The sequence below is a fragment of the Oryzias latipes genome, chromosome 21 (assembly GCF_002234675.1).
Source record: "Oryzias latipes chromosome 21, ASM223467v1".
NCBI lineage: Eukaryota > Metazoa > Chordata > Actinopteri > Beloniformes > Adrianichthyidae > Oryzias > Oryzias latipes.
Genome location: NC_019879.2, coordinates 5,528,637 through 5,554,492, shown reverse-complemented (window position 1 = coordinate 5,554,492; position 25,856 = coordinate 5,528,637). Strand labels below are relative to the sequence as shown.

Genomic DNA, 25,856 nt, shown 5'->3' with positions numbered 1-25,856 from the left:
TTCTTCCAGTTATTCATTGCAGTGTGGAACAACAGCAAAACTCTTCCAGACAAAAGTAGTTGGTGGTCAATGTTTGGATTGATCAGAAAAGTATTGTGTTAAATTAGAGCACTCCTGATTTTTCTTTTGCCTTAATTGTTTAAGATTAAAAAACTTTCCCTTAGTGGTGTAAAAGTAAAGATTAGAAATCTATTATAATAAAAGACTTTATAAATCCACTTTTTCAATTGTATTTTGATATTTTACTGTTAGAATTTAAATAAAAATACATCAAAAGGAAGATTTTCATAGCAATTATTAGCTTTGATTAATGACATTAAATTATTTACAGGTCATAATTAAAAAATCTGTCAAAAAATAATCATATGACACCACTAGTAAATATATAAATCAATAGTCAAGAACTGTAAAAAAACACAAACATGTTGGGCTGTAACCAGATTCTACTATTTATTACACATATTACATTCTTAAATAAAAATGCTCCACTTAACAGTTCTTGCATAGATATCTTACAATACCAATTTAGAAAAGAATTATGAAACAGACCAGTAACAAAAATAAATTTTCTTCTTCCTTAATAAAGAACATTACCGTACTAACATCATATAATACAAATAATATTTTAAACACTTTGTACAGCAAAAATTGTAAGTGAAACAACAGAACTTCAATCCCAACTGGAGTTGGCAGAAAAAAGAACGGAGAGTGAGAATGAAAGCTTCCAGATCCAACGTTGATATGAAAGTATCAGATACAGAGCTCTGGGAGGACGGATGGGAAGTGCGGTGGAGAGGTGATCAAACACACAGGAGCTTGTCATAGTTTCCACTTCTCCACACGCCATCCCAGAAGAGACAGAGCTGGGATTGCTCGACAGAGGCTGGATTAGGACAAAACAGGAGAATACACTTTCCATGATGTGCTGGATTAGCCAAACAGTATGTGGAAAAAAGGAATTTAGAATTTATGTATAAGGAATAGTGATGTAAATGGGATTTTATAATAAAGATCAATACAAATGAACGTAGAATTGAAACATGCAGATTTGAATTATTACAGCGTGTAAGTATGAGGTGATTTATTTATAAAACCAAAAAAAAAATACTAAAAACTGTATAAATTAGCATCTTCTTATCTGTTTAAAACAATGTTAATGATGGCAATCAAGAGTCTGGTTGGTCAGACTCTTGATTAGAGATGTTTTATTTGTTTTTTTAATTTAAAAAAACAAAGCACGATATCAACACCTTTAACATAAATGAAAGCTAAATAGATTGTACGTTTCTTTCATCTGGCCTAAAACTGATTAAAACAGTTTCTTTTTGACCTGCAGGGATGATGCAGCTGTGCAACATTTACAATCTTAATTTTTATTCTAAGTGGCAGGGATGCAGGGACAGAATTTGAATGAAGTATTTCAATCAAATCGTGAAGTAAAGATTTAAAATTTAGCTCAAAGGGGAATGGATCCAAACACAATATGCTATTTTCTTAATTTTATGGCACTTTAATGACTGTGTATATAGCAATTCTTAAATGATATTTACTAACTTGCTTACTGTTAACTTAATGACAAATTAAAAAAAAAAAACGATTTGCATTTAGCAGTCACGTCAAGAAGAAGGTTAGCGTTTCGTTGTTAGCCTCATTCGCTAAGAAGTGATGGAAAATCGACTGCCAACTACTTTTGGCCTACTATCGTTTGGAGTATTAGTTTTTGGATTATTCCTCTCACTTCTGCACTCCAACATTCTGGCCCCAAAGGACAGCGCTGTATGGTTCTGGTATTTTGGAAGCCAATTCAATCTTCAATTATTTGCTGAGACCGAGTATTGAAAAACGACAGACTAAATGCAGCCCGTCCAGATTTTTAGGGAACCACAATAAAACTAACAAAATTCGTTTTTAGACCAATCCTTTCTTCACATACTGAGAGGCTTTCCAGAGTTTGAAATTACTGAGGACCGACTTCAATGGAAAATGGAAAAAAAAACAAAAAAAAAAAAGTACCATAGGAGAATATTTAGCTGGTGATTTCAAAAAGTTACTGAAATCTCAACAAAGAAGTTGTGGGAGCGCCCACACCCCAGAGCTCATGAAAGAAATTGTCAGAAGAGTTGGATTTCGGAGCATGCTGGGCTCCAGAGGACTTTGACGATTGTGGGTTTTGGGTGAAGAGGGTTTATAGTGCGGAGTGTGGAGTGAAGCGTTACAGATACGTGGAGCTTAGATGTTTGGATTTGTTATATACCTACACATCAAGCATGAACAAACACAGTAGTTAGCGACAGTCATTCTGGGATGCCGTTGATACCACGAAAGTTTAACCAAGTCTGGCTGAGTGTTGGCAAAGGACACTCCCCCAGGGGAACAGTGATTGAAAAAGGCATTTCACTGGAGGGTGGGGGGCAGGTTGGTCTGACCCAACTGGATTAGTAGACGATGGTTCTTGGTGGCAAAGTACATCCTAGTCGTGTAAAAAATAAAATGTTAAGTGGATATTTGACAGAGTGCTTAAACAGACTATGCTAGCAGTGTGAAGAGTGCAATAGCTAAGTATAATCACGTTAAGTGCAATGGCTGCAAGAACTAAAGCAGATCTACAGAAATGTGCTGTTGCCACACATGGTAAGTTTCAAACAGAGAGGTCTGCATGTAAGATCACACGCTATTTACAAAAGCTGCCAGGAGGGGCGCTATAGTCGCTTCAGAACCATACGGTGGGACAGCTGAGGCCTTCGGAAAACACCTTCATGTGGCAACGTTTTCTACCGGAGTTTCTGCAATCGGAACAAGAACGAAGATGACCTCTCCTCACTTTTGTCCTCTGATTCTGGAGCCCGCTTCACAAAAGTGGTTTTGCAAGTATATGAATCTGGCAAACAGAATTTTCTCTTGGTTAAACACGCGTTACATTCAAAAATCTGTTAAAGCGATGATTCCACATTTTCATAAAGGAGATGCAACAAAATAAAAGGGGCCGGATGTAAAGGTTGTAAAGTGATATACTTGGAGTGGCAATTTCTTTTGGGACTGCACCTGAACCTTCAAGGGAACTTTGAGTAGAAGTTTTATTTCTTCTGCACTTTAAGTTAAGAAGATGCAAATATTACCACGTTTTGGCGTCCGACTGACTCGCCACAGTGAAAACAACTCGATGCTTGTGTCCAAATTCCTTCCCTATTTAGTGCTCTAAATAGCACGGTTGCCATATTTCGGCGTGTCCAAATCTACAATTGCAAAATCCAGGTCCCCAGCTTGTGTTTATGGATGCTCACTAGATTGGCAAATATAAACCACAATGCATTGCGATTTAACGATTTGTAATATCATCATTCATACATAGTCTTCATAAAATTTGGTTTTATGTCATTTAAAAGAAAAAGGAGTGAGCAAGGTGTCCAATTGACATAAAAATCCAGAGAACTGGATAGTCCCGCACTATACAGACTTTTAGCTGTTAGGGAGTAGGGAGGGAATTTGGACAAATATTGCTGAGTTAACATTTATGTACCACAGCAGATTGATATTTTATAAAGAGTTACAGTCCGCCTGTGACTCTGAAATGAGACTCTCCCAATGCTAAGAGGCTAACTTCAACTAAAGCTACTTTGCTCTTGTTTTGCTGCTAGAGCCATGACACTGGGTGACCCATAAGACCAAGAAAGCAATTTTTTGTTTTTTACATTTACAGAGCAATTAGTTTGGCTCCAGCTGACAGCAGCCTGAGAATGCTGTGATGCATGGAGAGCACGTCTGCCATCAAGATTTAAACAATCCCTTCAGTTTCCAGCTCCTACCCATCATGCTTTACCTGCGCGCTCCATTTCTGATGGTTGAACTACATTCACAACAGTAACTTTGCAAATCTTTGGGAAAATGTGTTAAGTGTGCATTCAGCGTTCCTGACAGAGCAGGGATCACTGCTGTGGGCGGAGATGGGGGATGACCATGGAGGAAATGGAAAGAAGAGGAACGCTTGATGGACGGGGATAAAATCTTTGTTGGGACTTTGCACAAGAAAAGGTCATTTGTTTAGTTTTTAAGCCATGAAATACAAAAAAAAAAGGTCTAATTTGAACATGTATGTGTGTTCCTGATTATTTTTTTATTAGTCTTACTTGCAAAACGTTAAATGTATGGGGTAGGATAAGATTTCTGGTAAAGGTGTTTCTGTGTTTTCCTCTGACTTTGAGCTATCTCGGTGCAACCGCAGTGCTAAAGGATTACCCAAAGGTATCTGTGCCGAGAGGAGCTGCAGGGTTGCAGCTTGGAGGAACCTGGGGGAAAAAATAAAGAACCCAAGGCTACAGAAAACTTTCTCCAACAGACTTAAACTAATACGACGAAAACTGAAAATGAATTTGTATCTGAAGTGACATTAATGTCAGGGTGGATTTCTGTTCAGGTTGTAACTGCTTTGTGTTACAGTTGAATGTAGTTCTTCTGTTTTACTCAGAAGTATTTAGGGAATACTTAACTAGGCCCGCTCGACCCCTGTATTGCAAGAGAGTAAATTGCGATAAATAGTTTCCTTAAATCTTAACAGACATGCTAAAACACTCTCATGCCGGCTTGAAATATTTAACGAATCAAATGAAGCCATTTACGCATTTGATCGACCCCTTCATGTGGTTAACCAATAGGACGGAGCCCTTTGATTTTAGATGCCCGCCTTCTAAGTGGACGAGGGTTCATTTGGTGTATAATTTAACTTTTAAATGACTGTTGCAGTGAAATGGAAATGATTTATTAGTTATTTTTGTTTTGCTATTTGTAAATATATCGCAAATTTATTTTTCATTGGAATATTGATGACTAATTTCGCACATTGCGAGTTTTTCTTTTATCGTGCAGTCCTGTCGTCTACGTTCATTATCATTTGTTCTTTCGATTTTTTCCCCTCAATCAACACATTTATTAAGCAACTTTGAAAAAGTCAGATTGCAGTTTGAAGTAATTTATGGTTTGACTAATTATGAAAACTGTTAATTATTATTTCTGCACTGAAGATGATCGCCACAAACAGTTTTTTGGGATCAGAGAAGTAAATAAAAAGCTTCATTGGGCTCTCAAACAAATAGGAACTTTTTCTGAGAAGAGTTTGATGAAATCAGAGGAAGCCAGATTCTGTGGTTGTTTGAATGTTTGAATCTTTTGAATGTAACTCAGCCTCTGAGATCAAGGAGTTTTGTTTTCTGCATGAACGAATGAATGAAATTCTCAGGGAGGAGGGGGGTAAATAAATAAATAAATACATACAAGATAAAAAAGTAAAACAGGATTAAAACCAAGCTTGAAAATTGTTTAGCATCAATCGTGTTCTCCCTCAAAACGGTCTGGATGGCCGCTTCCCTCACATTGTGCCTGACGTGAAAACCGGCTGAAAGTGCTCATGATCATCATTCACCTATGATTGTATGTTCTATAGCGGAGAGCCTCAGCCATTTAGAGGGACTCCATCATCCAAGCCATCCGAAAATGACAAATAAAAGCTGGAAAAGTCCAGGAAAACCAACATTAAAACCCTCGTTTTCCTATCGCCAGGTTTTTTAACATCCAGAAGATGGATAAAAGGCAACAGAGAAAACTGCCGCTAGATGGAAAGTTCTTCATCAGAAGACGAGGCTCTGCCCATGGCTGAAGGTTTTTTTGATATTGATCGATCCCCCACCCCCACTCCCCCACAGAGGGGAACATTGCTATTTCACCTGATCATGTTTGGCAAGACCAACTGGCAGAATGTGGGTGTGAAACCCCCCCACCAGCTCTAGAAATCTGCAGCAGTCAGCATCAGTTAGCGTAAAACTGTTGGCATGTGTGCTGAGGCATTTTAATGATGATGAGCAGAGGCGGAGCTTTGGGGGTTTAATGCTTTGATGGCAACAGCCGTCTATTTTAAATATTGAGCAAAGAAAACAGACTTTGATTATGGGTTAGCCTCCATGTTTACTCTTCCAGTCAGTGGTTGGATTCCAGCTGTAGCTAAAACATATTTTTGCCTACTAAAATCTAGTGTACCAGATCGTCCTGCACTATATAGTTTTTAGTTGTTCGGGAATATGGACATAGCCTGGGATGTAATTAGTTAAATTCTAGCAGGGATTTGCTAGCATAATAAAAAAAAGGATGTTTGCAAGACTTTTTTCTGATCATGAAGTCAGAGAAAAGTCACACCAACGTCAGATGCGCAGGGAACACTACATCTGTGGCTAGCGAAGATTTTAAAATCATTTGTTTTTTTTTAAAGCTACAAAAAATTCAAAAAACAGTTAACCAGGATTATGTACCTATTATATTTAAAATCAGCTGATTCCCAAATGTCTTAAAGATTCATGAGTCATAATTTACCTGCTGCCCCAGTTTCACTTATAAGACATGATCAGAGAACTAGCGCGTTTAGATACCCAAACGTATATCAAATGAAGTAGAACCAAACCAAATTTTTAGGGGTACATGCAAAATGAACATGTTTAGATTAACTGTTTAATCAAAAACTGAGATTCTTACTGCAGGCTGGTCATTAAGTTTCTGATTTGACTTGACATGAAGTTTTTCCTGATTTTTCCAAACTGGTGCACTCCGCTGTAGCAAAACATAATCACAGACTCTGAAGTGCTTCCAATGAGGCGCAGAAGTTCTGCGTGAGTTGAGAAGAGGCCGATTTCTGCCATCCAAACATTTGGAGAAGCGTCTTGAACCTTCAGCCAAGAGCAAAGGTTCTCTTCCACTAAACAACACTTTCTGCATCTACTGTGAAAACGATTCTGGAGCAGAGTGTTTTATTCCTGGGGTGTTTGTTCATGAGCTGGAGAGTGTGTGAGTGTGTGTGTGTTTGCCGTGACGTCTGCCATGTCGTGTTTTGTATCTTTTAACCCCGTTGGTAGGTTTATTACTGATCCTATTTTTTTTCTCTTGGAAGAAGCCACAGGAACTGCAGCGGGTGTTATCGGAGTCCATGTGCTTGCTTTGAGTGTGTTAAAGTGAGATAGATATTTTTTTGTATGACTTTAAAAAAATCTTATATGATTTTTTTTTTCATGTTCCTTTTTTTCCTTTTTTGTTGCTGTCAAAAATAAAGCAGAAAAAGCACAGGTAACATTGGAAATAAAGTCAGTGCAGTCAACGAATAGGAAACAGGCAAATGACAGGCCTTGGTGACCTGGTTTGTTCAGAACCAACAGGCATAAGTTGGTTGACGTCTGGAGTCCGATGTGATGAACCAAAAAGCAGCTTTTTTCCTCCTTCGCTCTTGCTCTGTGGTGTTGCCGTGGAGATGAGTCTGAAAGCTCACAGGAGTGACTTTCAGAACATTCTTTGAAAAGAAAAGGACTTAAACAAAAAAACTGCCAGTTTTAGCTGGATACTTCTCCTGGTGGAGAGCTAAACTGGAAAAGGTCATCCCAAGATTTCAGCTGCAGGACAAACAGAACCAAAGAAACCAAGACGTCTCTGCTTTTTGTTTTGAGTCCAAATCAAACTCCATCCACTGATTTGTTGCGGGCTGCAGGGGCAGAGTGAGTTTCCTCGGGATTTGAGTTCTTCTCTTCCCACACATTCTGCTGAAATCATCGTAGATTCTTGAGTTGTTTTTTTTTTGTGTTTTTCTCTCAAACCCAGTGAGTTTTAAGACATTTTCTCCAAGAGAAAAAAGAGCAAAGTGTCATTGTTTTTTAATAAGAACATTATGAAGAATTAACATCCTCTAAGTAGATAAAAAAAGGGAAGAAAGTGTCGCTGCGCATTTCTGTCAGATGGCCTGCGGAGGCGCCAGGCGTCTCGGTGAAGGTGAGAGATGCAAACGCCCCCTGGAGGAGAGCCTGAGAGCTGCAGCAGCTTTTGCCGACCGAGGTCCCAAGGGCGCTCCGAAAAACACCCCCCACTCCCGGGCCCTGGGTCCGATTGTCAGCCATGCTATGAGCCAGTCCATGTAGTCTCTCCCACAGAATAGGCATTGTTGTTTTTCTTCACGTTGATTTCAGAATCTGACTGCGGCAGATGATGGTTTCTTATGTTCGAAAAAGCAATAAAAACGGGTTGAATATCGGTAAAACACGAACAGCTATGAGTATTTCTTCACTGAACTACCTCCTCAAAAAAGTGACTCAATCATGTAAACACAATGGATAAAGAGACAGAAATAAGGCGGCGGAGTGTGAGTAGGGTGTGTGTGGTTTGGCAGTGTCCAAGTCCCCAGAGCGGCGTGACAGCTGCCGGGGTTCACCGGGATGATGCGATCAGAAATCCATGTGCGAAAAACTTGAAAGTGAAGATTTAAAGAAAAACAACAATCTAGCTGCTCCTCGTTTCCATCCTGTTCGTAAAAGCTGGACAGGACGAACGGGGCGGGTGGAAGGCAGCTAGCCTGCGCGTTCCTCTCTCGCTCCTCCTCTTCTTCCTTTGCTCCTCCTCTCCATCCATCGCCTGCTCGTTTTGCTCTCAAATGTGCCGTTTCATGTGCAGGGCCAGGTGGTCCGACCGGGAGAAGCACCTACGGATACAAGGGGAAAGGTCAAGAGTGAAACACTCGAGTGACTTTAGAAAAAAGGGCTACAGGAGATACAGAAGTTAACCCTTTAACAGCGGAGACGTCGCAGACGACACCTAAACGTCACAACTCTTTGACCTATCATACCTCTTCTACCAGCTGGAATTACGCTAATCGTGTAAACCAGGGGTGTCAAACATACGGCCCGCGGGCCGTCTCCGGCCCGCCAGGTGGTTTAATCTGGCCCACACATGAAGAGTAAAAATCATAAGGATGATTAAAAAAGAAAGCAAGTTTCTAGTCCATTCCTGTGGCAAGTTATGATTTTTTTTTAAAATCACCGAAATTTGCTATTCTGCCACTAGGGGGAATCAAAGGAAAGGCAAAACAGGTGAAACAGCATATCTCTGCACGTGCCAAAAGTAAAACATAACAGTTCTGTGTCTGGGTAAGATGCACTTTGGTTCCCTATGAGCCTTACCGCTGTTATCTTGCGATAAGGATGATCATTAGTGACACCCTAATGACCAAAATGTTGTCAAATGTGAAGTGGAGTGAAGAGCCTTCCAGGAAAAATGGACAGAGTTTTTTCTTTCTTTCACGAAGCAGAATGCAAAACCCCCATGCTTGGTATGTGATCAACATCGCAGTGCTCAAAAATTATAACATTCAGCACCACTAAGAGACTTAACATAAAGAAAAGTTTCTGGATTGCTTCCGAGTCAGATGTAAAATATTCAGTCTGTATTAATTTGAATAGACCAACTTTTTTTTATTGAAATTAATTTTGATTTCCATTGGCCCCAAGTGATTAGGCTTCTATGTTGGTTGAGGCATTTTTTCCAACCGAGTAAAAAACTAAGATAAAGCGGTTATTTTGCCTTTACGTTGCTGCTCCGGCCCACTTGAGATCAGACGGGCTGAATGTGGCCCCGGACCAAAATGAGTTTGACACCCCTGGTGTAAACCATTGAAGAGTTACAGAAAAAGTGGAGCTAAAGCTCTGGTGTTATCCGCTTCAGAGTACAGGAGACGAAGTAAAACCAATAACAAAAGACGTATATAAAAAATACTGTTACAACTTTTCTCGTATATTTGTCTTTTTTTCTGTGTGGGGTTTTGTAAATTGTATTGTTGTAGCATAGTTAGCGTTCCTGTCCGTGTGTTTGACCATTGAATGTAAACGAGAACTGGACCGAGTGAGTGTGACCTCTCCCATAGAACACGGCTTACTTACTCGAACCAACTAAAGTTAATTCAGTTGCCATTTTTTCACCAAACAGTCGCCGCCATGTTGCAGCCAGACATTGTCAGTATGCAGCGATTAGCCTGATTAGTCTGAGACAACAGTTATATGGCCGCCACTCTTGCCAATCAGGACTGAGCTTGTTGTAAGTCCACTCCCCATTCAAGTGTCTATCAATCAGACATTTCGGATGTTTGGAACGTTAGACGTGGAGGGCCGACAGGCACCACCTACTTTCATTTAGGCATTGGTCAGTTTATCACTTGGATGACAGAAAAAACACCATGAAAAAATATTAGGATTAGCTAATACATGCAAAAAAAAAAGAAAGTAGAATAGCAAGAATGGTTATTCTGACAAATATGAGCAAATATATCCAGTTGTCATATGCAGTCAATGTGTGGGACCTTCTGTTCCTTATCCAGATGTTCTGGGATTAACTGGTGGTTGTTCTAGATCGGAGGATGGAGAGTTCAAATACTGAGCCATTTTTGGCTCCATTATGAATTGTGCTGGTGAAGCAGTTGGGATGAACCCCTTTTTCAATGATTTTTTCCCCTGCTTTGTTAGGTTCACGAGGTCATGTTACTTAATTTCCTATTATTCAACCTTTTTTAGAAGGTCAGGCATTAGATTAGACATTTGAGTTTGGTCCATGTGGTTTATTATTTTTGCCCTTGAGCTTAAATGCTTCACTTTATGTTAATTTTTCACAATTTTTACATATATTATTATGCTGGTTTAGATGCTGGGTGGCTATATTTCTTTATTTGTGTACAACATATCCACTCTACAATGGTTATGTTAAAGACACTTAGTTTACATCTTCAAATTAATCTAAGGTTATGGTAAAACCTAGATAATTGACAAGAGTGAGGAGTCTGTAGATAGAAAGACCTTTGTGTGTTCCACGTCTAATAAAAAACACTTTTTCATACATTTTAGATCCAGTTTCTTCGTTTATAAATCAAGACTGAAGTATTTGGAGTCATGAATCTCTTTAGGTGTGAGCTCTGTCCATTTTTATCTTATTTTATCGCTTATCCTCTCGTACTACTTTGAGTAATGTATTTGGTGGGAAAAATACATAAATTCCTTCCCAAGAAAGTGAGGCTCCACTTTTTTTTTTGGATCCTCTAAAATATTTATAGGTTGTCTGCAAATACCTGTAAATCTTTTTCCATCTGAAATATACTTCCATTGGGTTTAATGGGAAACTGTGGGCGTTGGAAAATAGATATCTTTTTCTACCATGTGCTCGCTGTTGTCGGTAGCTGTAAAAAGATCAAATTTGAATAGGAATGGAGGGAAAAAAAGCCCACGGACATTCAGAGATGACTTTTGGGTTGCTTCATCACTGACTTAAAGATGAATAAAGACCCGCTCAGTGTGATTCTCTAAACAGGACTGCATCACGCTCGTAAATCACCTCTGGAACTGCGAATAATGTACAACTTTGGAGACTAATTAGATATGCAGAGTGAACACCAATATGGATGCAGGCGGGTTGGCAGGGCTCCTTAATCCCGGCCCGTTTAACTCTGGTACCAAGTGCACCTGATAACATAAAACCAGGAGGCGGTGATGTACGACACACAGCGGAATTCACAAGTGTGTGTCAGTTTTACGACCGCTGCTTTATTGATCGCGGGCGCATAAAAACTGAACATCCGCAATTATTTTCAGCTCAAATGATATGACTAAACAAGAGGCGAGAGCAAATGTGGGAAGACAAAAATGAGAAATAAAAAATTCAATTTGCCAGAAGAGAAATTCTTTATTAATTAGTTAGGCTCATTAAATATGTGTTGGTGTGTGTGTGTTAGGCTGGGTCTTGAACAATAAACCAAAAACAAAACAAAAGCAGACACTGATAAACACCAGCATTGATGCTTTAAAGGTCTCCTTGTATGACTCACAGTCCTGATGTTCTCCTCCAGACTCCACAAAGTTCAAAGCTGCATCGATCAGTCAAGAACTGCACAAATTCAACTGAGCTCATCGGCTTACAGTGAAGCCCTGGCTGGCGCCCTAAATATTTATGGACTTATTCATAGACTGAAATGCCTAAACCTCTTATATTTCGTGTCTGAGCCTCTGTCTCCAATTCAAGACTGTGAAAGCAACATTAGAGTAAATTCAAGCTTCAAAAATCTTCATTTTTACATGCCTCTCATAAATAACATGAAGACTTCACAAAGCAAGTCTTACAATTAACAGCCTACACGAACACCCGTTTGATCGATCAGCAGTGAAACAAACAAAAAAGATCAAACAAAAATTACAACAGAAATTCAAATGAACACTTATTTGCAAAAAGAAAAGTGAAATATGTTCTGCAATATTGGCATGTTGTGCAATTCATCCTCATAAATAATATAGTTAACAGAACAAAATAATGTACAAAACTGACATTCTCGTCAATGTGTCCGTCTGGCGGAGCAGATATAGGTGCAGACAGAAAGACAGATGGATAGATAGAGAGAGATGCATTAATTGTCCACTGGGGAAAGTTGTTTTCATGTTAAAACATTTCTTCATAAGCTACGGAATTATGGTTTTCATGCATATGCCTTTAGTTTGTTTTCTTCTTCTTCCACTTTCGGCTTCTCCCATCAGGGGTCGCCACAGCGAACGAGTCGCATGGTAAATTTGGCAATGTTTTACGCCGGATGCCCTTCCTGACGCAACCTTCTCAAACCGGGCTTGGAACCGGCAGAGGTACATGCCTTTAGTTTGTTTTATTTTTGATAAAACAATGTATGGCGTATGTCTCAACCATTCAGAAAGCAACAAGAAATTACATTTGCGCTGAACAATTTCCCATTTCCACGTTGATTATTACCGACATCTGTAGCTTGTCAGATGTAATTAAATGGATGGAAATAAAATGCCCCATCACAATGCGTAATGACGCACAATGGCTGATCTTGCGCTCTTAGAAGATGTGGCAAATGGAAGAATTCGGAGTGAACGCATCTTTAGACAGCAAGAAGACGTGCTGGCAAACGAGGACGAGTGGCTTATGAGCCGGTTCCGACTTCCTCGAGCCGTCCTGTTGGAGCTCTGTGGGCTTTTATTTCGGCCACAGTCCGAGGTTGTGAGGCTACAGCATTTACGTCGTCAGCCACCGTTTGCCGCTCACGTGCCTTTTTGGCATTAGTAATGCCCACACTGTGCCCTCCAAACAACATTTTCTCCTCTTTTCCACCTCGATAACTTCTACTCCACATTGAGTGAAGTTACGTTTTTTTGATTTCCTCTCTGTATTTGTTTGCCATGATTTCGCAATCAATGAATATTACCTTGTAGGCGTTTCACGGACTATTTATGGGCAACTATGGGGCGTGTCATGAAGCCGCAAAAGCTGGGCTACATTTAAAATTGATTGTGATTTATTAAGAGAAAAAATCCGTAGGATGTGCGTGCGCCGTTACACAACACTTCACGTTGGTGTTGCATATTGGTGCAAAGTTGGTATGAAAAGGCGCTTTCATCAACTGAATCAACATTTTAACATTGATCGCATAAATGGTCAAAAAGGATGTCAAGGATTGTGTGTTATTTAAATGTCGCTGGTGAGATCTAGCCGTAGGGTTCAATCTAATCACTCATGTGACTAACTTTTATGGAAAAAGACTGTGAGCCAGTTTACTTCTGTAAAACTCAACAGTTTTATTAAAGGTTTGTACTCATGTTGTCCTTTTTACCTTAATTGATGTCCAAAGTGCACAGATAAATATTCACACTCAACATGTGACCACCAGAAGAATTTCTGGAGTTCTATGTCTTACCCAAGGACACTTTGACGCATGAACAGGCAAGGTAGGAATTGAACCTGTGACAAGAGGTTGACCACTCTACCTCTGCACTACTGCCGCCCTGATGGGAATCGATTGTATGAAAAGTCTCTTTGATTCCACTGGTAAACAGACCTGGCTCCAACTATCAACCTTTGTGAAACAGGCTTCAAACAGGAAGTCAAAGTGTTGCCCCTTGACATTTTAGTCGAAAATCGTAATTTTTATCTTGCAGCTTAAAGTTGGTTAATTTTTACTGCAAAGTCCATCCAGTTTCAGAAAAAGTTTAGGTTTTCTGCGCCGTCACAAAACATCAAAGAAGCCAAGTCTGTAAACATTTTGATCAGATTTAAGTCTACTTTTCATAGACATGAAGATGGTCACAAAATGTTCCAGGTTTTTATTTTTATTTTGACCTCTGTTTTTGGAGGTTGGAGTGTAACTTCCTCGGCATCAGTGTGAAAAAAACCCCTCTCCATTGTGAAAACCAATCCCAACAGCTGAACTCTGCTCTTTGTTGTCCCCAGTCAAGCGTTTCACTTCACTCCTTCGCCGGCCATGTGGTACCTACTGTACACCTTCACTGATCTGTGCATGTGTGTGTGTGCGTCTGCACAGATGGCCATGCCAGCTTCGGTGTCACTGTTGGGGGGCGTTGCAGCCAGTCCAGCTGGTACCTCCTCACCCCTCCTTCATTCCCCTTAAATGCACACATACTTCCTTATTATCCTCCTCTAACCTCTCCTCTCTCCGCCGGTCCTCCTGCTCCTCCTCCTCCTCCTCCCATCCCCCAAAAGCATCGGGGGGTCTTTGCTTGATTAGGAAGGATTAATAACACAGCCCTGTGTGCATTTGTGTGAGTGTGTGTTTGTGTATCCCCTGGAGGAATAGTGTCACATTGAACATTCTATCAAATGTTAACTTCTCCATGGCTGCCACTTTCCGCCATTCTTATGGAAATGTTTGGCGCTCTCCACCCACCACAGATGTGTCTGCGGTGGATGGAGAGGGAATCTGTCTGGTACTGTACTGTATGGGCTTCAGGTCCCGCTTAGATTTGATCAAAGAAGCTCAGAGGGAAAGGGCAGAAGTGTCTTTAAGGGCTACAGCTATTGAAATGTCGTTAAAAAAAGATAAGAAATGAAAGAAAATGCAGTCTCATTTCTGTTTATGCAAACGTTCAGCAAAATCATTGAACATAAACAGATCAGATTTGAAAACGTAATATTTAATTTTAAACTCTTGAGGGAATATAAAACTCAGATACACTTTGAAACAGAAAAAGTTACAACTAAAAACCAAATAGTTGTACAAATGCTGTTTTGTCGTTACAATCGTGGTGAAGCTGGGTTGAAAAAGTTTATGAAATCACTTCTCTGGAAACTCAAACTTTTTTTTCATTCAAAGCTGTTTTAAATTTTGTTTTTAGGTAAATGAAACCGATTATTCCACATTCTGACATGTAATAAGGAGTCATTTTGTCATTTAAAGTGTCCTCTTTGCTCAGTTTGAATCTCTATTTGTGTTAAAACTGTTGTCGTAGCTTGACTGAGCAGCGTTCAAAAGGGAAAGTTGAGACATAAATGAATTTTTAATGATACTGTGCTAAGTCAAATCAACTTGTCAATCAAATGGATGCAGTTGTGATTATGGAGAATACTTTCTTTGGCGTTGAACATGGACAAACTCCCACACTGAGTGAGTTAAGATCATCCATTCATCTTTCAAACCCACTTGATCCCCTTTTGGGGTCATGTCTCCGATGCTGTGGGGCAGAAGTGGAGTTCACCCTGGATGAGTAAGCAGTCTGTTGCTGGTCCACACAATCCCACCAAGGAAACATTTAGAGTCATCCATTACCATAGAAAGCATGTTTTTGGACTAAAGGAGATGCCGGGTGCCCGGACAAAGCCCACGGATACATGGGGAGAACATGCAAACTCTACACAAAAAAGAACCAGCTGAGAGTTGAACCAGGGTTCTTGCTGTGAGGCTAGAGTGCCAACCACTACACTGCCATGTAGCCCTGAGATGAAGGCATTCACAGTAGTAATAATCAGAAAGACAAAAGATGGGGTCATGTGACCTAAAACTTCCTACAGACGTCACTCCTTCAGCAGGAAAAGTCTAAGAGTTGCTGGAAAATGTTGAATTAGCCATCGCCTGTCAATGAAACTCTTTTGGCTCCCAGTGTTGAGATCAAAGAGCCTCCTGAGTATAAGCAGATTGAAAAACCAGACTCCATCTACACTGGATCACTTCCCATTGGAGTGACAGGGAACTGACTTGTAACTTGAAGACCCACTCAGATGAAAGTTGTGTTTTTGGTGTTTTTAACGTGTTCTGTAGCATTTTTTCTGATGATGGAAGACATAGATAAAGAAAATTCAGCTTAAAACTACATTTCTGAGTATTTTTTTACTCAAATCATTGTGAATCAAATGCCATTTGAAAAAGCTTGTAGCTGTGACTAGGTGCTACAATGGGTTGGCCACAAGTTTTCTGCTCCGCTCCATCCTGATGCGTCCACTGGACGGCTGGATAGCTGTACCGGTAATGTTAGGTTGGGAATGCGAGGGACTGTGTAAACAGAGAGCTCTCAGTAATTGGGAGGGGAAGAGGGAGTGGCTTTGCGCCAAGGGATTTGCCCACAAATCTGAATTAAAATGATAAATGTGTAAAAGACCACCGGGAACACTTCTAAAATAGATCAAAAGAGGATGGAAGTGGGTCTTAAAAGTTGCAAATGTCTTTCAATCCATGTATTATACTAGAGTAATGGTTAATGATGAAGGTAAAATGCTCTCATATATTGCTGGTAAATCTAATATGTTGTGAATTAAGATGTTTGCAGATATTTTAGTGGAACCCAATAGATCAACATTTACTCACGGTCCAAAGAACATCAGGAACCAGTCCTGAACTCAAAGCAAAAGAACTGTGCATCAGCAGCTTAGGCCTTCGTATGTTGTGAAACAGGCTGGTAGAGTCTAGTAACCGTGGTTACCATGTTAACCGTGAAGCAGAAAGTACATCTGAAGGCTTACACTCTAAAAAAAATGCTTGTTTAATCAATTCTTGAATGTGTTTTGGCCAACTTCTTCTACTTCATTTGAGCTTCAGAAAATGTCAGCTCCTCAGTGACAGAATTCGTCGGCCCCCGCTCGCCATGTGAGGCGGAGCAAGCCGCAGACGTGAAGCAGCTTACGCCTTTGTGTTTCCCACAATTCGTGTTATGTCTTGACATTTAAATATTCATGCGAACCAATTATGACTTTGCATCTAAATGCTTTTGTGTTTCTGCAGTTTTTGTGTTTGCGTTCCAGGAAGGAGCGAGCGCAGCTCCGGCGCTGCTCCGGCTCTTAGGCGGGATTAGAAGCTGCCAGCAGGTTTGGTGGGGATTTGATGTCTAAAACCCAAACTAGAGGGAACCCAAAACAGCCAATTACTCTGTCTCTGGGGCAAAAGTTTATGTGTGTGTGTTTTGTAGATTGGAAAGCTACTGCAAGCCCACACACACTCACTCACTGACACACACACACACAGTGGAAGTGGAGCTGGCATTTGGTGCCACTCAATTAGATGCAACCTGCTTGCCAATAGCCAGAATCTATTTAATAGGAGCATGAGTAAGCGCACATACACTTTTCTCTCCTTCTTTGAGGGCCAGATGCCAGCTCTGATAACGGTAATGATCCACGCAGGTCGGCCAACAGAACCCGGCTCTTGAAGGTCCGTTGTTTCTTTATTTTTAGGCCTCCACTTCAGTTTGACTAACAGGACAGACGAGGTAAATGATGTTCACCGAGGCGTGCTGCTCCCTCTCAACGGTTCCCCCTCTGGAGTGTTGCCACTGCTGCTCGGGTCAGAGCAGACGACAGGCTGTTCTGCCGGGAAGGCTGCGGCGCTGGTATCAACTCCAGTCTCTCAACATTTCTACCCGGCCGTGGGGGTTTTTATGGCCATGACAGTTTGGAATAGTCAGAAACTTCCCAACTGCTGCTACATGAGTGTGTCACACAAAGCAGTTTAGTTATTGCTACGCGCCCACTTACTTTTGCTGTATTACAATCCACAAATGAACCTGCAAGCTAACCCAGCTAACTGAGATGGTCTACATTTATGAGTCTAACACGTGAATGACATGTTAACATGCTTTTGGACTAATGCCAATAATTGTTTTGAGGCACTTGTGTGAATTTTCCTTTTAATATTTCAGTTTAATCGAAGTCTTTCACTTTGATAACTTGATCAAAGTGAAAGTTGATAACGGATGTCGCTATGTATTTTCCAAGCACTCCACCTGTAGAGCTAAATGTAAGGGTATGGAATGAATTCAGATTCGGATTAAATTCCAGAACACATTTGTGTGGCAAGCCAAGCGGAGCCAGATGCAGTTCGCTCAACAACCACTAGGAGTTTGTCGGGAGTTTTTCCCGTTCTTCCCCAATCATTTAGTTTAACTGTATCTGTCATTTTTAAAGCTAAACCTTCATTCTAATAGTTAAAATAAATATTATTTGTCTTTGTAGCTCAGTTCTATTCTCTGGGTGTAGTTTAGCAACAGCGTCTCACCACTACAAGCAATCTTTACGTGAGAACGTCCAAACCCTAAGGCAGCACTGTAGTGGTAGACACTTATGACCACTTAGATGGACGCTACATGGTGTTGTTTTACCAATATGCTTTTTTTTGGATATACCATCATGCTGGGAGATTAAATCCTCCCAAAATGGCCATACTGGTTTAAAAGAAACCAAACGGTAAGAAGCCCACATGTATTTTATTTACATGCTAATTTTAAGGACTGTAGTAGAAGCTTGAAACCAGAACTGAATTGGACCGAAACGGTGCATGGGGTTCAAACCCCGAAAACACTTTACAGCACACCCACAATCTTTAAAGTAAATGTTAAAAGAGCAGCACTTTGCTGCGCTGCAGTTCTGACAAACATTCTGTGAGCTTTCATCTCCTTATCAGTTTATTTCCAGCCCGGGACGGACATCCCCTCATCCGTTTGTCCTTTTGTTCTCCCCTGTCTGCAGAAGCGGTGTAAAACAAACACACTGACACAGGATCAGTGAACAACGCAGCCGGCCGCCTGCCAGACAACATGACTGGAAAGTCAATAAATCTGCAATCAATTCCTGAGTGGAAGCAGGTCCCTCATTGACCTGAATCCACTTCCAGCTAACTTGGTTGAAGATAACAGCACTGCTCATCACTGCATCTTCTATATTTAGTCTTCTTGCATAGCAGCTACAAAAAATAACATGAAAAAACAGTCATTTTTGCTTTCAAAGTGACTGTTCTGTTTATCTTTACTTATTTAAAGAAAAAAATGCATTTGTTGTAGAACATTTCAGCTTTTGATCACTGCACGACATGCACTGGATGAAGAATGTAGTCTTATTTCTCATTTGTCAGAGACTTTGACTGATTCCCCGCTGTGCTGCATGCATTAAAATATGTTCAGAGGCGCTTTCAAAAAAATGTAGCAGCCAACTGTTCTAGTGATAACTCTGAGGATTTAAATAAATGAATCGGCAGCTAATTTGTCTCACATCAGTTTAATCGTTTTTCATTTAATGTGTTCAGTGAAGCAAAGTCAGTGATTAGTCTTTAAGCAGAATAGAAAAGCATATTTATTAGGGCCCGAGCACGGAGTGCAAGGACCCTATTGTAATTCGAATGTTTATTATTATTATTATTATTATTATTATTCTACCGGAAGAGTCGCCTTTTTGAGGCCTTTAACATACCCCAAAACTCACCAAATTTGGCACACACATCAGGAGTCGCGAAAAATTTCGTATTTTATAGGAGATTGGCATGGGCGCAGAAAAACGGCTTGATAGCGCCACCTACAGTGACTTTTGTCCCGACGCCCCGCATACGCTTTAACGTACAAGCTTGATTTTTACAGGGCATGTTCTTCAGATGGAGACCTACAAAAAAGTCTGAAAGGACCCACCTGTCACTCGCACAGGAAGTCTGATATATTGAGGTCAATATGTCATTTTTGCTTCATTTTGGACATTTGCAGGCCTCACTCTAGAGCGAACTCCTCCTAGAGATTTGTGAATAATGACTCCAAACTTTGGTTTTGTAAACTGAACACATGTCCGATGTTAAATTGCGAAGCTTTTACGTTTTTAAGGTTGTTTGTGACCGTGGCGGCGCGTCGAAAATGGAGGTCATTTTGAAAACACGCCATGAAAAGAAAAATGGCCATTACTCAGCCATGCAAAATCCAATATTATCCAAAGTTGATATGCATGATTGTAGTCTGACTTTGAACACATCTGCAGTGGAAGAATCTGGAATAGGTGTAGCGCCACCTGCTGGTAAAAGGAAATGACATGTTTTACTTGGAGCATCACTGCTCCAAGTAGGATGAGCCGACACACCTCAAAATGATGTCCACCTGTTGAAAAGCCATTGATGTTTACTCTGATAAAAAGCCATAACTTTCAATGCGGGGGTGTGGTCGTGACAGAGCGGCGAAGTTGGGCGTCTCGCCATGCACACAAAAGTTGCTCTCACGTGCACATTCCTTGTCCAATCTCACTGAAATTCAATAGAGGTGATGAGGCTTCCATTCTGAACCCATGGATATGACAATCTTGGACGAGCTCCATAGCGCCACCTAGATATTGACAAATACATTTTATGTCACATTCTGACCTATCTTTTCTCTGTGCTTTGTCCGACATTCATAAAATTACAACAGGAGATACTCATAAGGGTCTTCTCTCATCGTCTAAAGTTTCATGGGTGTACACCTGACGGTGCCTGCGCAAGCCACCACCAAACAGGAAGTGGTTGATTGCGTTGCAGTCAGATAATTAAAAATTCATAAAAAATCAGCCGTTTGTATCACGAGGCTGAGATTTCAGAATGAGAGGCCTCTTACATATCTCCAACTTAGATACACAGCACTTGCATGGGTGAACAAAAAACGGCTCAATAGCGCCACCTACCATGTTTGTTTTTGAGAGCCCCGCCATGTTCTTTAACATACAAGCTTGATATTTACAGGACATGTTCATCAGATGGAAACCTACAAAAAAGTCTCTTGGGACCAAGCTGTCAGTCGCACAGGAAGTCTGCTATATTGATGTCAATATGTCAGTTTTGCTCTATTTTGGTCCTTTGCAGGCCTCGTTCTAGAACGAACTCCTCCTAGAGATTTTTGAACAATGACTCCAAACTTTGGTTTTGTAAACTAAACACATGTCCGATCTTAAATTGCGAAGCTTTTAAGTTTTTACGGTTGTTTGTGACCGTGGCGGCGCGTCAAAATTTGAGGTCGTTTCGAAATCACGCCATGAAAAGAAAAATGGCCATTACTCAGCCATAAATAATCTAATCTGATCCAAATTTGTTGTGCATGATTGTAGTCTGACTTTGAACACATCTGCAGTGGAAAAATCCGAAACAGGTGTAGCGCCACCTGTTGGCAACAGGAAATGACATGTTTTACTTGGAGCATCACTGCTCCAAGTAGGATGAGCAAACACACCTCAAAATGACGTCCACCTGTTGAAAAACCATTGAAGTTTACTCTGATGAAAAACAAATCTTTCAACGCGGGGGTGTGGTCGTGACAGAGCGGCGAAGTTGGGTATCTCGCCGTGCACAAATGTTGCTCTCACGTTCACATTCTTTGTCTGATCTCACTGAAATTAAATAGATTTGATGAAACTTCCATTCTGAACCCATGGATATGACAATTTTGGACGAGCTATATATGTTCATAAATGATCATGAAGCATGATCATATAATCAAGCTTCATAGGAAATCAGCCGTTTATCTCAGGAAGCTGAGATTTCAGAATTAGATGCGTCTTACAAAGCTCCACGTTTGAAAAGCAGCACTATACGTACGAGAAACATTTAACCACCTTAATCACCCTATTGTGCTGAAAGCAAATTTTTGGACATTTTGACTCAAGCAAATATTTTTATCATAAAATCTGTTTAGTTTATCAGCACCAAAATAAAAAATATTTACATTTATAAAATGAACTGGTCAACTCTAGGATTTTATTTATTCAATCTTACATCCTCAAGCTTTTCATCAGTCTCCCCTGCTGCAGGAGTGGAGTTAGCCCCCCCCCCCCCCCCCCCCCCCCCGGCTGTGTGCTCACATGTAAATTAGCCACGAGTGGCAGACAGAAAGTAGAACAGTTAGAAAGCCTAGTTCAACACTAAAATACAGCAATTTCCTTTGTTTTGTTTGTCTTTTATACATCCTTAGCACTAATCATTGCTTTTTTATTCATCCAAAATACAATTAACTTTATATTTTATCTTTTTTTTTTTTTTACAAACAAAATATATGAATGTGCTCCAAAACAAAACCCAGTCTCAGTACACTCCTACAGATGTAACATCAGACAGTAAATGTCTCTTTTATGCTTTTTTAATCAATGCTGCAACTTCTTTTCATTTCCTTTCTATACATCCAAAGAAATTAAACTACAACGACAACAAACACAACATATAGCAAATGTCTCTAAGAAGATTGTGTATATACATTATGTACCACCTTTAAACACCAAATAAATAACAAATCTTTCTAATACAATCACAAAAAATGGAACACAAAATGTAAAACCCAAATTAGAAATTGCAATTTTAAAAAGATACATTTTTCAGCAGCTTTTCAAAATCAATCACATATTTTACTCTTCTGTGGATGAAACAAAGAAGTCCAGAGCAATGTAGCCACTTCTCCAAAGTCTCTGTCACCTTCAGTTTTACACAAAGTCTGTGAAAATCCACCATACATTGGTCACATGTATTCAGAGACCTGCTAAAAGTCCACAATTGTAAAAGCTCTTATATAGACAACTGTTTGTTTGCTTGGAGCTCTAAATATAAAAAAATGCTTTTCTATCACCTAGACACAGATGGAGAACCATATCAACTGGATTAGTAACAGGGAAACATGTTTAGGTTTAAACTTACATCAATAGACAACATGAAACTGTTCATCACATTTTTGACCTAAACATGTAAACACATCCTTGGCTCTGCGGTTAGGAAATGGTACTTGGGAATCTCTTCATACCAGGAGCCAGCCTGAACATTGGAACATCACCACAGTGCCCATCCAGACTGGGACAGCAACGGGGTCCACTTCACAGCCGTGAGGCTGCTATGTTTAACTCCAGCTGTCCCAGCAAGGGAGACAACTGCAGCAACATCCACTGACCAAGCTGGCAAGCCCTGGCAGAAAAGATCCCCACAAGAAAAACACTGGCTCAGACAGGCTGGTCAATAAAAAAATATAGTTTTGCCAATGTCTTGCAGCTCGCAGATCAAGTGGTTTAGTTTTCCAGTAATGTCAGTCAAGAATACAAGTTCAGATTCACCATATTCAGCAGATATCTCCACCAATAGCACCTTAAAAATCCTGTTCTGTTTTGCTTTGCAGCTGAGGTTTTTTATGATTTTCACAATAGGAGTCATTATATGTCCAGAGCCAATCACTTCTGCACATAAGGCCTACTGGTGAAAGAAGCAGCAGTAATGCAGACATTTTGGAAAGTCTTGGTCAGCTTTACAGTGAGTGATGAAACCTGTTTGTCGGTCAATCATAGCAGGAGCCCCGTCTGCAGGTATGGCTACCAGCTTTTCTAATGGTACCTTTTTCTGCACAAAAACTCCTTCACCGTGTTATACATTTCAACTCCTCTTGTAGTTGTCTGTTAGGGCAGATGTGTCAGGAATTCTTCTCTTGTGGAAACCAAAAGCTATGCTGAACTGTTGCCGTCCACAGACTCATCACACTGGACGTTAAACCACCTGCACTTTGTAAGATCCCGGTCCAGCTAATTGGCCAAGTTATCAGACATAGCTGACACTCATCTAGACATTGTAGTGGAAATTGAATGAGTTCTATTGTTCTCATTCTTAGGAACAGTGATAGCAATTATCATCATTGCTTGTTTCTTAATCTGATAAAAACCTTCTTCTACTTGATGAGAAAATGAGCAGGTCTAAACGAGGCTTAGATTTAAGAATTTTTTTCATGCTATATGCAAAAGTCTTTGTCCTTTAAGGCAACAGATTATAGTCCCCCCCCCCCCCCCCACAGGCTGCTGTCATATTAACATTAGCTTGGAGCTCCAGAATGGACAAGAAAAAACGACGAGAATGGCTCGAGCAGGGCGTTGCTGACGGGGCGGTCGCTCGTGCCAGGCGGTGGCACGTGCTCGGGCCCGCTAAATGCTACTTGTAGCTTTAATTATTATTCTTTTTCTTCCGACGGAAGAGTCGCCTTTTTGAGGCCTTTAACATACCCCAAAACTCACCAAATTTGGCACACACATCAGGAGTCGCGAAAAATTTCGTATTTTACAGGAGATTGGCATGGGCGCACAAAAACGGCTCGACAGCGCCACCTACAGTGACATTTGTCCCGAGCCCCCGCATATGCTTTAACATACAAGCTTGATTTTTTCAGGACATGTTCATCAGATGGAAACCTACAAAAAAGTCTCCTGGTACCAAGCTGTCAGTCGCACAGGAAGTCTGCTATATTGGTGTCAATATGTCATTTTTGCTCTATTTTGGACATTTGTAGGCCTCCTTCTAGAACGAACTCCTCCTAGAGATTTATGAATAATGACTCCAAACTTTGGTTTTGTAAACTAGATACATGTCCGATGTTAAATTGCGAAGCTTTAAAGGTATTACGGATGTTTGTGACCGTGGCGGCGCGTCGAACTTGGAGGTCATTTTGAAAACACGCCATGAAAAGAAAAATGGCCATTACTCAGCCATGCAAAATCCAATCTGATCCAAAGTTGATATGCATGATTGTAGTCTGACTTTGAACACATCTGCAGTGGAAGAATCTGGAACAAGTGTAGCGCCACCTGCTGGCAGCAGGAAATGACATGTTTGACTTGGAGCATCACTGCTCCAAGTAGGATGAGCCGACACACCTCAAAATGATGTCCACCTGTTGAAAAGCCATTGAAGTTTACTCTGATAAAAAGCCATAACTTTCAACGCAGGGGTGTGGTCGTGACAGAGCGGCGAAGTTGGGCGTCTCGCCGTGCACACAAAAGTTGCTCTCACGTGCACATTCCTTGTCCAATCTCACTGAAATTCAATGGAGGTGATGAGGCTTCCATTCTGAACCAATGGATATGACAATCTTGGACGAACTCCACAGCGCCACCTAGATATTGACAAATACATTTTATGTCACATTCTGACCTATCTTTTCTCTGTCCTTTGTCCGACGTTCATAAAATTACAACAGGAGATACTCATAAGGGTCTTCTCTCATCGTCTAAAGTTTCATGGGTGTACACCTGACGGTGCCTGCGCAAGCCACCACCAAACAGGAAGTGGTTGATGGCGTTGCAGTCAGATAATTAAAAATTCATAAAAAATCAGCCGTTTGTATCACGAGGCTGATATTTCAGAATGAGATGCCTCCATACATATCTCCAACTTATATATACAGCACGTGCATGGGTGAACAAAAACAGCTCAATAGCGCCACCTACCATGTTTGTTTTTGAGAGCCCCGCCATGTTCTTTAACATACAAGCTTGATTTTTACAGGACATGTTCATCAGATGAAAAGCTACAAAAAAGTCTCTTGGTACCAAGCTGTCAGTTGCACAGGAAGTCTGCTATATTGATGTCAATATGTCATTTTTGCTGAATTTTGGTCATTTGCAGGTCTCGTTCTAGAACGAACTCCTCCTAGAGATTTTTGAACAATGACTCCAAACTTTGGTTTTGTAAACTAAACACATGTCCAATCTTAAATTGCGAAACTTTTAAATTTTTACGGTTGTTTGTGACCGTGGCGGCGCGTCAAAATTTGAGGTCGTTTCGAAATCACGCCATGAAAAGAAAAATGGCCATTACTCAGCCATAAATATTATAATCTGATCCAAATTTGTTGTGCATGATTGTAGTCTGACTTTGAACACGTCTGCAGTGGAAAAATCCGAAACAGGTGTAGCGCCACCTGTTGGCAACAGGAAATGACATGTTTTAGTTGGAACATCACTGCTCCAAGTAGGATGAGCAAACACACCTCAAAATGACGTCCCCCTGTTGAAAAACCATTGAAGTTTACTCTGTTAAAATACCATAACTTTCAAAGCGGGGGTGTGGTCGTGACAGAGCGGCAAAGTTGGGCATCTCGCCATGCACAAATGTTGCTCTCACGTGCACATTCCTTGTTCGATCTCACTGAAATTCAATGGAGGTGATGAAGCTTCCATTCTGAACCCATGGATATGACAACTTTGGACGAGCTCTATAGCGCCACCTAGTT

The 25,856-nt window shown here is 40.6% G+C and overlaps 1 protein-coding gene across 1 annotated transcript in view; it reads right to left on the bottom strand.

Moving 5' to 3' along the window:
* Positions 1-425: 425 nt before the first annotated feature.
* LOC101156209 (Krueppel-like factor 7) overlaps positions 426-25,856 on the bottom strand; it is a 90,718-nt gene continuing 65,287 nt past the window's right edge. Inside the window, exon 4 of the mRNA XM_004081436.4 lies at positions 426-8,494. Coding sequence (XP_004081484.1) covers positions 8,443-8,494 — 52 coding nt within the window. The 3' untranslated portion in view covers positions 426-8,442. The remainder of the gene's footprint in view (positions 8,495-25,856) is intronic.